The sequence below is a fragment of the Vigna umbellata genome, chromosome 8 (genome assembly GCF_029865625.1).
Source record: "Vigna umbellata cultivar VRB3 chromosome 8, Vumbellata_1.0, whole genome shotgun sequence".
Taxonomy (NCBI): Eukaryota; Viridiplantae; Streptophyta; class Magnoliopsida; order Fabales; family Fabaceae; genus Vigna; species Vigna umbellata.
The window spans coordinates 35,198,881-35,211,992 of NC_142172.1; the positions used below are offsets into that span (position 1 = coordinate 35,198,881).

A 13,112-nucleotide genomic window follows, 5' to 3' on the forward strand; every position below is an offset into this window, starting at 1 on the left:
ATAATATAATAAACCAAGATGTTTGAGAGAAAAATTGATATTTAATTAATGAATAATGGATTGCACCAATTGAGAAAAGTTCCCTTTAACAATACTATCATTAACGTATGCAAGTAAGTAAGACATATGTTCCTTAATTTTGTAATAAAAAAAATGGAGAATCGCATTTGTTTGTTTTGAAGCCAAAGTTAACTAACGCTGATTATAGTTGTTCAAACCACTCTTCTAGAGCTTGTTTTAAATAATGCAAAAAATTGTCGTGTTTAAATACTAAGGATTTATCATTTTATTAAAAAAATATGTGATTTTTGTATATATATAATTTAACAAAAAATATTATTTAAAAATGCATTATTCACATCTAACCATAAAAGACCCCAATTATTATAATACTATGTGTGACTTGTTTTACATTAAAGTCAACCATGTTGTTTTTGAAAATCTTTTACTATAATTCTAACTTTATACTTCTTCAAATAACCATTTGCATTTTTTTACAATAAATCCACTTACACAACTAATAGTAAGAAATATTCAAGTATTGTTTTTATTAGGCTTAATAACTCTAATAATCCCTATTTTCGTCATGTTTGTTCGAAATGGTCCTATTTTTTTTTTCTGTTTAATGTTGTCCTAAAAAATATAAAAATGTTCAGTTTAGTCCTTTTTACAAATGACGTTTAAATAGTTAATGACACATTGTCAAAGTCAGTAAATGATCTAAGCTATTTTATCTGGCGTGGCTGCCTATCTTCATCTTCATCCTGGTCACTCCATCATCTTTTATGTTTTAGAATTTGGGAACCAAGCCTCTTTCACCTTCACCTTCTTCAAAATTCCCCTCATTTTCCTTCACGCTCTTTAGACCTACATCCGCCCCGGTTCCCAACCCCAATCTAATGGCCTCAGAGTCGTCATCCGTCGCCCTGACATCGATGGCTACCAGCCCCTCTCCTCCAAAATTGTTGTCGAACTCAAGAAGAGGAACAAGTCCAATCACCCCCGAAGAATGGATTCTTCGCCAACGGGTTTTTCATTCTCATTCTTTTATCCATTTTGAGTCTTTACATGTGGGGGACGTTGCTCATTAAGGTCACGTTTGAGAGATCCGCATCCAGGAGGTTCGACAAGCAATTGAGCCTTTTTTTTGGGTTTTTGGGACTTTACTCATGCGAGATTTTTATGAATAGTGGAGATGGTGCGACAAAGAGTGGATTTGGTAATGCGGAGAAATTGGTGGGAAAAATGGGGTTCTTGCCTTCTGATTTTGGAAGCTTTAGGAAGTGGTGCTTGTTGGGGTTTAGTTTGTTGCATATTGTGGCTTTGAGGCCTAACCTGCAGATTATTGCAAATGGGGATTATCCCTACCCCATTGAACCATCACCATGTGAGGAATTAGGAAGCAGACATGACTTATCAACCACCAAGATTGGAAAGAAGATTGCTTAACCTCGAACCTCACTATGACTTTCATAGAAGAAAAGTAAAAAATCCTAATTTCAGAATCCACCCTCATAAAAAATTGGGTTTCATTAAATAAAAGACATTTCTTTCATAATCCACCTCATTGTGCTTGAAGGGAATCCACGTGGGCAGTTAAATATCATCTCATTTGAGTTTTGCACAACTGGAGAGTGGGCTGTTAACGATTTAAACGTCGTCTGCAAGACTAAATTAAACATATTAAGTCTTTTTATTAAAACAATATTCATATTTCATAACTAAATCTAATGAAGAGTCATAAATAATGTCAAGGGAATACAAAAGTTTGTGATTATCCAATACAATAAGCATTAAGAAAATCAATATTTTTATTACAAACAAATCTATAACATTGTTGTAAAGCAAGACCTAATACATGTTGACTTGGATGATAAACCTATAGTGGCAAACTGTTAAACGCTTATCTTTATTTCAAGAATTTACAAAAACAAAAACAAGAAAAAAAAATTAGAAACTAAGAAACAAAATCTGATGAAGAGTACCATATCTTAAGATTTGAAAAAACAATAAATTCATAATTATGTGCACTAAAACTTTAAAACTTTATTTGTGACCTGAGATTTGACATGATAATAAGTGTCATGGAATTCAAAATAGGCATTCTTATCTCTAAAATATTCACTAACAATTTTTCTTTTTAAAATGGAAGGTATGTTAATAAGTTAATGTAACATATATATTTCCACAATTACTTGAAATTCGGGATAAAACCAAATATAGGATAAAACCACGAAAAATAGATAAATATATATAAAATTTATATTTTTCAACTTAAGGTCGGGAGTTGCTAAGCGTTACCCTTCACTGTTCATCATATTTAACATATTTATTAACTGTATCAAACACACTATTCATAAAAAAAAGGAAATTATCGATACATCATTCATATTATATAGTCTTTTGAAATTTCTTAATTAACCAAATCAATGAAATTTTAATTATCATCAATGTACATTTAAAAAAAAAAAGTGTAACTAGCATCTTTCATCAAGTTATTCTAAAAAATTAGTCCATCCATTCATTGGTTGTCCAAAACTGGTCCCAGTTCATCACATAAATATATAAATATATATAAATACATACCTCTTAAACTTATTTGAATGGTTGACATAATGAAATAAAATAGTGAAATAATTAATACAATAATTAAGAAAATGATAATGTTTGTTTGTACTAAGGGTAGGGGCCCTACGATAATCCCGGAAAGTGGCGTTGTGGCCGCTTATCCGATAATCCTTATCCTGAATGAATCCGTCCGCAACGCAATCGAGTGAGCCCATATCTTTTTCTCTCTCTTTATTTTTCTCTCTCTTTGCCCTTATTCTGGTGGGCATTCATTCCTTCTTCTGCTCCAATTCCTGCACCCAAACCAAACCAAACCCTTCTATCCACTCACCATGCCTCTTCCTCTCTTCCCCACACCCACTCTCATCATTCCCATCATCACCGACCTCGCCGTTTTTATCACTCCCCTATGGATTGCAGTCATCGTCGGAGTCATCCTGGGCTGGGCCTGGAAGCCCAAATGGGCTTTCGACCCAAAACACGCTCTCCAAAAGCTTCGACCCCCTCGCTCCCCCAATCCCCCACACCACACTGCATTCACCTACCCCACCACCACTACTGCCGCCACCGCCGCCGCCCGCGTCAAAGACGCCGGCGGGAATGCGGTCGTCACGGAACACGATTTGCTGCACTTGTGGAAGTTGGTTGAGGAGAAAGACGGAGGCCCCGCGTGGAATCAGATGATGGACCGTTCTACCCCCACCATGCGTTACCAAGCATGGCGTAGGGATCCTGAGGTACGCGTTACCGTTTTTAACTTGTTAATTGATTGATTGAACGGTGTGATGATTGAGGGTGTTTGTGTGGTAGAGTGGACCGCCGCAGTACCGGAGCAGGACGGTGTTCGAGGACGCGAGTCCCGAGTTGGTGAGGGATTTCTTTTGGGACGACGAGTTTCGGTTGAAGTGGGATGACATGCTTATACACGCTTCGACTATACAAGAGTGTGCTCTCACTGGAGCCATGATGGTGCATTGGGTGCGCAAGGTTAGCTTCTTCTACTCTCTCTGTCTCTCTCTTTGTAATGCTACCGAGAGAAGTGATCAAGTTGTTTGTTGATGTTGTGCAATTGTGGCTACAGTTTCCCTTTTTTTGCAGTGACAGAGAGTATATCATAGGGAGGCGAATTTGGGACGCTGGCCAAATTTACTACTGTGTCACAAAGGTTCCTTCCTATCATATTAGTTGCAAATTAAAATGCCTTTTTTTTTTCGTGAGCCTCTTTCTTTCTAATATTTCTAAGTATTTATTGGAGAAGAAAATAAAAAAATAAAAAAATAAATAAGTAAACTTCTCTCTAAACTAAAATAAAATTAAATTTTGGAACAAATTCACGTACTTGCTATTTCATAGAAGTTCTTATTCTAATTTGTAGAAGCTCTTAGGGAATGTTTGAATGAGTTTCTTCGTAAATACTTCTAAAAGAGCAATCAAGAAGAAAGAAGTGAAATTAGTTTCTCCTCAGCTGATTTGTTGTTCTCTAAATTTTTATTTCTATCTTGAGCATAAGTTAGTTTTAGCCTATGGAGGAGTTCATTCCGTTTTTTCGTATTAGTTTTTTCCTCTAAAAGTGGTTATGGAGAATTTTGTCCAAACAAATATTCTAATCTATTGTGTATAAACCAATTTTATCTATTAGAGAAACTTTTTTCTTCTATTATAGTTTATGAAGAAGTTTATCTAATTAGTGTTTACTTTTACTGTTCGCTTATGTCCATTATTAAATTAAGGTTGGATGGGTCAGCTTGGTACTTAGATCATGTACTGCTTAATTTAGCTTGTGGTTTTTGTCCAGTCCGTCCTTGATGCTAATTTGTTTATTTGGTTTGGCTTGTGTGTGAAGAGTTATAGGGCTAGTTTTTATTGACCTTTCCGTGGGGCAATTAAATGTTAAACTAGTAGAGGTTTGTGTACACTGCATCGAGCTGTCTTACAGTTACTTGACTTGAGTCTTTTTGGAAGTATTAGTCAAATTTAACTTATGGGAATTAAATAAGCTGTTTTCAATTTGAAACAGTGGTTGCTTGGTAATTATGATAGTTTTCAATTTTTGAGGAACCATCTTTTATCTGGTTTGTGATATTGACATGTGGCTTGTTTTGCTTCTTCAGGGAGTACCTTGCCCCTCCATGCCAAGGCATAACAAACCTAAACGAGTTGATTTATATTATTCAAGCTGGTGTATTCGTCCAGGTAGCAGGCAGTTTAGAGCTTGATTCTTGAAAGTGCTCTTTATTTAACTGACATTTCACTTGTTTAGAAATTATAATCAGTTCGTGTTTGTGGATATCAAAATTATAAGCTATGGTTTTGGGAAAGCTTACCGATATGTAGTTTAGAATCTTGGGGTGGAAGATTTTCCTCATCTATCTTAATAAGGCTTTCAGATATTTTATTTGGAATGGTTCTCTTGTCTTCAGACACGTAGTATAGTTCTACTTCAGAACCGAAATGCTCATATTCAACCCTTTACATATGGTTTACCCTTTTCTATCTCGGTGATTTTGTCGACTGCTGCTGAGCGTTATTTCACCTTAAATTGATTACTCAATGTCATCGAACTCTGTTAAGAAAAATACAATTTATGTGAAACCATTCAGAGCAACATTATTTTAATTGTTTCTCAGTATTTTCTGAGGTCCCATTCCTTTGAATTGTGACCATTTTATTATACTTTTCTCTATGGAGCCTCTTTTTGGTCTTCTTTAATGACCAAAGTACCAAACGTCCTTAGGTTAGTTTGGCATGCTATAAACTTTCTCTCGTTTACATTCATATAATTTGATTTCTCTTTTATTTCATTCTTCTAGCTATACAATCAGCATCCCATTCTATGCTGCATATAGCATTTTTCTCTCTTGACACTTCACTGGCTAAATTTTTCTACCATGCATCATGTTGGTCTTATAGATGTTTTAGCATTTTGAAAAGTTAGTCTCAAACTATACTTAAAACGTAAATTGCGTTGTGATCCCTAATTTCAATTTGTACCAACTTGCATCTGACTGAACCCGTGTTCCATGTTCTTTCTGCTCCAACTTGAACTCATTTTTTGAGTTTACTCCCTCCTCATAAAAATTCTCTTAAAATTTGAAATCCAACTGGGGTTGGATTGAACTGGTTTTGGTTCATAATATGATGGAACATGACCATAATATTTTTGTTTTCCTTAAAGTAGATTTTTATCTAGGGATGCCAAAGAGATCTTTAACGGGTTTTTCTTCTATTTTTTGCTTATTGGTCTTGGTCTGAAAACATTAAATACACCCTATAAACTGCTTTAAATTACTTAAATATTAAATGTCTATAGGATTTTTGATGTAATAAATAATTTTCTGAGTAAGAAGTTTTTATTTTTGACTTCTCATCTTGTGCCAATGGAAACATAACATCATACAAAAAAACCATCTATAAATTTTGTATTATGTTCATTAATAGTTGTTCTATAGACAATAGATACTTATGTGCATCTTTTGCTTATCTGGATCCAGTTAAATCAAGGAAAGATGGCCAGCTGACTTCATGTGAAGTATTATTGTTTCATCACGAAGATATGGGCATACCCTGGGAAATCGCCAAGCTTGGAGTTCGACAGGGTATGTGGGGAGCTGTCAAGAAGTTTGATCCTGGACTACGAACATATGAGAAACAAAGGACTTCTGGTGTACCATTATCACCCTGTGCTCGTGCTGCTAACATCAACACTAAAATCAGTATGGACTACCTTAGTTCTCTGGAAAACACGACCACCGATTTGTTGGAGATTGAAAATGAAGATTCTTCTGACAAACCAGTTGGGAGGAACATACCTAAGCTTCTAATTGTTGGTGGAGCCATTGCTCTTGCCTGCACTCTTGATCAAGGACTACTAACTAAGGCAGTTATATTTGGAGTAGCCCGAAGGTTTGCGAAAATGGGAAGGAGATTGTGACATATTATGCTTTTTGCTTTCAGAAATGGCCGGCCAATTCCCTCTTGCAGTGGAATAAGAAATTGAGATGTTACCTCTTGCTTTGGAGCTACTACTGTTTATTGTGGATCTAGTTGGCAGCCATGGTTGAAGAGGATGGTATTATTCTTTCTTCATTTGTTTGATCTTCGAGGCAGCTTTTAACTGGAAATGCGAAATAGGAACATTTTACCTTTATGTCATTAAAGATTCTGGAGCTGCAGGAATAACATCAATATCCAGGTTTTTCTTCAGTTCATGTCCTTTTATTATGATTGTATATCATCTTTTTCTAGCGCTTGGTTTTGAAAAATACAGTGATCAAGGTATGGTAGCTTTAAAAATTATATTGCATGAATGTTTATTCTACCTGACAAGTCTCTGTAGATAAAACGAGAAAAATAGTTGATGAATAATTCAAGTAACACTTTGCTCCAATCGTGGTTTACTCCTAATAATTAATAGACTTTTTTTAATATTAAATACTATGTTAATAATGTGCTTCCATAATATTACCAGAAATGAGAGTTAGGTAAAATTTTAAATTAGCTTCAAAATATCATATATGCCTTGGATTATAAAATATTAAAAGTTTAATAAACAGTCACGTGTATTTATACGAGTGTTTTCTGTTTCGAAAAGTTGTTCTTGAATAAATAAAAGTAAAACAATAAAGTTTAAATCAGTCTTCTATTATTGATTGTGATTAGGTTTTAGCTTCTCCAAAATTGTGGATTATTATTAGTGACCCAACTGGTTTACAATTTTCAGTTTAATTGGCCGTTTTTATTTATGGTTGATATAAATTTAATATAGAAGATAGTTGAGAAATGAAATTTTTCATATGCATGATGTTATACTCAAGTTTTATGTGTACCATTTCCTCAGGATATTGTTTGGTATAATATAAATTTTATGTTTGGGTTTGTGTACAAAAATAGTGTAATATTATAATTGTGAGTAGAATGGTTATTGGAGTTAAACTGATTAAAATTTAGAGATATTTATAAGATCAAAATTGTCATTTTGCAATAATATTTCAATCGAAAGAAAATGACCAAAAATACAAGTACTTCCAATCAATTAAAAATGTTAAGAATGAAAATTTTTAAAAAATGCCGAGGGATTAATTGGCGGAGAAAGGATATTTTGATAAAATTTGGATAATGAACCACAGCACCATGCTGGCGGAAAACAATTTTATGTTTTTTTTATAATCACGATTTTATATGTTAAATGACTATTAGTTAATTTATAATCACGATTTTATATGTTAAATGACTATTAGTTAAGTAGTGTGCATATATTTTAGAATTTACCAACAAACATTGAGTTGTATAAATGTTATAATTAGAAAATATTTTATCTTATAATGCAAAAGATAGAACAATTGGTTGAGTTTATTATGTATTAGAAGTGAAAAACATTAAGTCACAAATATACAAGTGTACGATAAATTATTGGAATTATTTAAGAATTTAAAAATTAATGAATTGTTACGTAGGGTATAGATTCATTCAGGAGTTTTTATTTTGAATCATTGGTTTGATTGAAGTACTTAAGATAATTTAAAAACTGTGACGTTATGGAGAAATATGACATTATATAAAATTAAAAGCTATAGTATTTAGCTGAAATGGACTAATGCGCGTGTAACCTAAAAACAGGTAAGTTGGTACCAACAATTTTCATCATAACATTTAATATTATATATATATATATATATATATATATATGGGTTTGTTGTTTTTCAGTTGGTACATTTTAGCAATGTGTACCGGGTTTTAGTGGACAAAAATATCCTTATATATCATGGATTTTAAGTTTTAAGGTTAAGGGTATTTTAATAATTTTCATTTTCAAAACTAAAAAAAAGAAACCCCCAAACCCTTATTGATCTCTCTCATTCCTTTCTTTCTTTTTCCTCTTTCTCACTCCAATCTTTTCTCTGTCATCCTTACTCCCAAACCTTTACTCACCTCTCTCATTCCTCTCAACCCTTTCTCTTTCCTCTTTCTCACTCCAATCTTTTATCTGTCATTCCTAGTGTAGTCCTAATTGAAAAAGCTGTTAAACAATCTTACAAAAAAATAATTTTATAATGAGTTTTTAAATATTAAAATTTTAATATTTATATCTAATATTACGATAATTTTTAAATAAGTTTTAATGTTAGATATTATTATGAAGTTTGATATTTTAATTATAACATTTTAAAATTATAAATTATTTGTTATTACATAAAATTTTATCAAAATAAATAAGTAAATAAATATAAAGTAAAGGAAATTTCACGAAAACTAAAATAAAAAATTACATTTCACAAAAATATAGACAGATTATATATATTATTAATTTTTTAAAAACTAAATATATGGAAGTAAAATACTAAATCACTTATACTCTATTAGTAAAAACTAAATTAGTTAACTTATTTTCATAATGAATTTTTTAAAGAAAACATTCATAAAAAAAACATGAAAAACTTTGAATTGTTAAAAAAATTTAAGTATCAATGTCATTTCCTTCTAACTTCAAAACATCATGACAAACTAAAGTGTAACTATTTTCCAGCCAAAATCTCTAAAAATTCTTTCTTCAAGTGTGTTCTAAAGTATAAACGACTTCTATAAACGCGGTATAAATAAATAAATAGAAGTTTGCATTCTTAAAAAAGCTAAAACATTACTTACATATTCATCTTGATTTTTTTTTTAAATATCAACACATATAATTAGTTGTACCATTAAATTCACCTTAAGTCAATTAGTAGATGGAATTTGTCATGTTATGTCTGAAAATAAAACCATTTTACCCTTCTTAGTTTGCACATTGAAAAACTTTAAGTGTAACATCTCGTAGTCTCACATTTGATAATTCATAATTAATATATTGTAGCATTACATTTAAGGTAACATCTCATAATCTCACACTTGATAATTCATAGTTGATATATATATATATATATATATATATATATATATATATATATATATGTTTTAAACTCAGATTTCAATTTTCATAAATATAACTCGAATTCTTCTAATTTATTCTTTTATCTCTTTTTTTATTGGGACTGAATCAGACGGCATTTCTTCATATGCTCCCGTATAACGAATTATACGATCATCGCACATACACAAACAAGTAGGGTGAGCTAACATGCAACCAATCATTTATAAAACATGCATAATTACGTTCATACACTCAACAAATCTCATATAATAATTATGTCGACACCCTCATACCATCATACAACAATCGTATCATAGATACTCATCCATTACTTTGATACACTCAACAAACCTCATATAATAATCATGTGAGACACCCTCACACCATCATACAACAATCGCATCATAGATATTCATCCATTACTTTGATACAATAACAAACCTCATATAATAATCATGTCAGACACCCTCATACTATCATACAACAATCGCATCATAGATACTCATCCCACAATACCTAATAGACACTCATCCCACAATACCCAATAGACACTCATCCCACAATACTCAATAGACACTCATTCAACGATACCCAATAGACACTCATTCCACAATATCCAATAGACACTCATTCCAGAATACCCAGTAGACACTCGTTCCAGAATACCCAGTAGACACTCGTTCCAGAATACCCAATATACACTCATTCCACAATACCCAATAGACACTCATTCAGATGATACGTTGATGAGCGGTCACGGGAGGTTATGCACTTGTGATGACCTCTACTTCTTACAAATACACTTCCAAAATACTCCATACCATCCACAAGGTTAGTCCTCAACACTATGTCCAAAACCGGCACATAGACCAGGACCTCCTGCCCCTCTCACCACATAATTCATCCTTCTCTACTTGAGACTGGATGATTATTAGAGTATCAGGATAACCTCCAACAACAGGACCCTTAACATTAACATATACACAAATATCATATCATTACAGAATCTCTCCACGAGACTCATACCATGCTTATATTCCTCAACTCATATTATATCATTACAAAATCTCCCCATAATACTAGTATCAGGATAACCTCCAACAATAGGACCCTTAACACCAACATATACAATAATACCATATCATTACAAAATCTCTCCACGAGACTCATACCATGCTCATATTCCTCAACTCATATTATATCATTACAAAACCTCCCCATAATACTCATATCATGTTCAGATGCATAAATTCAAATCCAATATAATACAATCATCACATAAATCATACAAAATGAATATATCACAAAATAAATTAACAATACTAAAATATCACCATAAATGGTCACTAGAGAAGAATCAAATGTTTGACGAATTAAACTCATCATAAACGCCAGTACATATGACTAGTCACAATTTACTGGATTTGACCAGGGCTGCTCTATGATCAGGGATGTACCAACTCCGGTTTTTAAGATTCCTCTATCCTACCATCACAATTATAATTCATAATTTCATATCTACCACAATAACCTGAATTCATCAAAAAATTTCATTCCAACAAGATATATTGCACAATAATTTAACAGTACATAATTTGTTCAACAAGATTTAAGTTAAAAACTTCTCGAGTAGACTTCCAGAAAAGAGAGGTGTGTCACAATGGACAACTTAAGTACCAAGTTTTTCCTCAACTAGTTTTAACAAATTTCTTATTTACAGATTCAAAACAACAACATATAATATTAACACAGAAATTCAATATAGATAGATATACAGTAAGCACATATGTTTTTCATTAACAATATTCACACAAAATTTTAAGACATGAATAGTAATAAAACAATACTAAATCATAATATAAAAGCTTAGAAAGGTTTACTCCCCTACCTCTATTCCAACTTAATCTCTTGCTCAAAATTTGTTTCCCCGAAAACCCTCCAGAACCTCTACTCTTCTTGCAACTAAAAATTTCTTCCTAACTCTTTCTTCTCTATTTCTCAAGATTTCTCACTTGATTCTTCCTCTCTTTGTGCATAATAGCCTCCCCTTTCATGGTTATTTATAGTTCAAAAATTTTACTTTTCACCAATTTTTTAATATTATTTATTATTTTATTATATTAATATTTTAATCACCACACTATCAATATTTTAATTTTTTAAACAAAAAAGGTAGAAAAGAGTTTGAACCCATGTTCTTGAAATCACCACAATTTTCTACCATTTAAGCTACCAAAATTTCTTATTTAGCTTTTCACATTTTATTTTTACATAAACTTATTATATTTTCCATTCACAAAGAAATTTATTACTACTAGTAATAAAATTATTACTATTAAAGTAAATATTTTTCATGGGCCTTACATTAACATCAAAAGATCATATATGTTTCTTAGATTTATTCTTAATCATAAGCACTAATTTCTTAATTTGAAAACTAATAGAAGTAAAAACAATTTAAACCTAAAATCTACTATTCATCCTTATATCATGCTAAATTAAAGACGAGGTAAAAAAATATTTTTAATAATGAAACTTCCAAGCTAAACATAGAATATATATTTTCTAAATGAATATTAGTAACATATATATCATTCACTTTAGAACCACCAAAGATAAATCATTTAATAGTGAACAATCATTATTTATATGTATCCTTAGTTTAAACATTGAGTCCATTATTTTACTTAAAGAAGAAGTTTAATATGTCACTTATAAACTTGAAATAAGTTAACAACCATCGAATTTACTAGTTGAATTTTTTTCGTACACTAAGCAACTTTCTTTTCAAGAAGTAAACATATTATGAATCATAGAGACTTAGCTCCAACAAAAACTGTAAAAGAAAGAAATCCTTGATTACAAAATATAAGCATATTAAGACGTCTAGCAAAAGAAGAAGAAACATCAATAACGTAAAATTGAATTTTGAATTTTAGAATGAGTCATCCACTAACTAAAGATTCAAAGAGTGATGTAAGCAAACAACCTCGTGACGAACAATTTTTGGTAGCTAGGATGATCCTACCTACTTTTACATGAATTTAGTGTTGTTATTTCCCATAAATGGATTATACTGTACAACCGAATGAACCTGTGCCAACTCTTATTTATTACTACTCTTATTTACTACCTACTTACCACATTTCTACCTTTGCATCACCAAATTCATTACTTCATACAGAATTCTAACTTTGCATATCGGGTAATTACCATACCTACACTCATAAACTCTCTCTATGTTCGTCATGCAAATGCAAACTGTCAAAATAATAGACTTGCACTCTTTTTTCTGTTAAAAACTGTATCTTTACACTCTTTATTATTGAATAATTTGTACAAGTGGTTTTGTGGGACCCACGTAATTGAAGTTTTATATGATTTTCATTAATAAAATTAATATAGTGGTTGTAAATCTAGGTAACTTCTTTTTATTATAATAAAATTGAGAAACAACATTTGAATTCATATAAAAAAAAAATCCAAATTTGACCTACAATATTAAATCCTCATTTCACACAAGATTGAAAATGAATAATAATTTAAAACTTTTATTATAATAATTTTAGGAGTAAGGTAAAAAATAATGTGATTGTGACCATATTATATATATATATATGGGTTTGCAAAGTATATCAAG

General features: G+C 31.5%; 1 protein-coding gene across 1 annotated transcript; it reads left to right on the forward strand.

Moving 5' to 3' along the window:
- The first annotated feature begins 2,803 nt into the window (after positions 1-2,803).
- LOC124832295 (uncharacterized) lies at positions 2,804-6,886 on the forward strand. Its single transcript, XM_047306473.2, has 5 exons — positions 2,804-3,305; positions 3,379-3,555; positions 3,650-3,733; positions 4,680-4,761; positions 6,060-6,886. The coding sequence occupies exons 1-5, from the start codon at positions 2,901-2,903 to the stop codon at positions 6,497-6,499; spliced, it is 1,188 nt and encodes a 395-aa protein (XP_047162429.1). The 5' UTR covers positions 2,804-2,900; the 3' UTR covers positions 6,500-6,886.
- The last annotated feature ends 6,226 nt before the right edge of the window (positions 6,887-13,112 follow it).

Coding starts and splice junctions, on each gene's coding strand:
- LOC124832295 (XM_047306473.2), top strand. CDS start 2,901: ATGCCTCTTCCTCTCTTCCCCACACCCACTCTCATCATTCCCATCATC. Junction 3,556..3,649: donor TGGTGCATTGGGTGCGCAAG/GTTAGCTTCTTC, acceptor TTGTGGCTACAG/TTTCCCTTTTTTTGCAGTGA. Junction 3,734..4,679: donor TTTACTACTGTGTCACAAAG/GTTCCTTCCTAT, acceptor TTGCTTCTTCAG/GGAGTACCTTGCCCCTCCAT.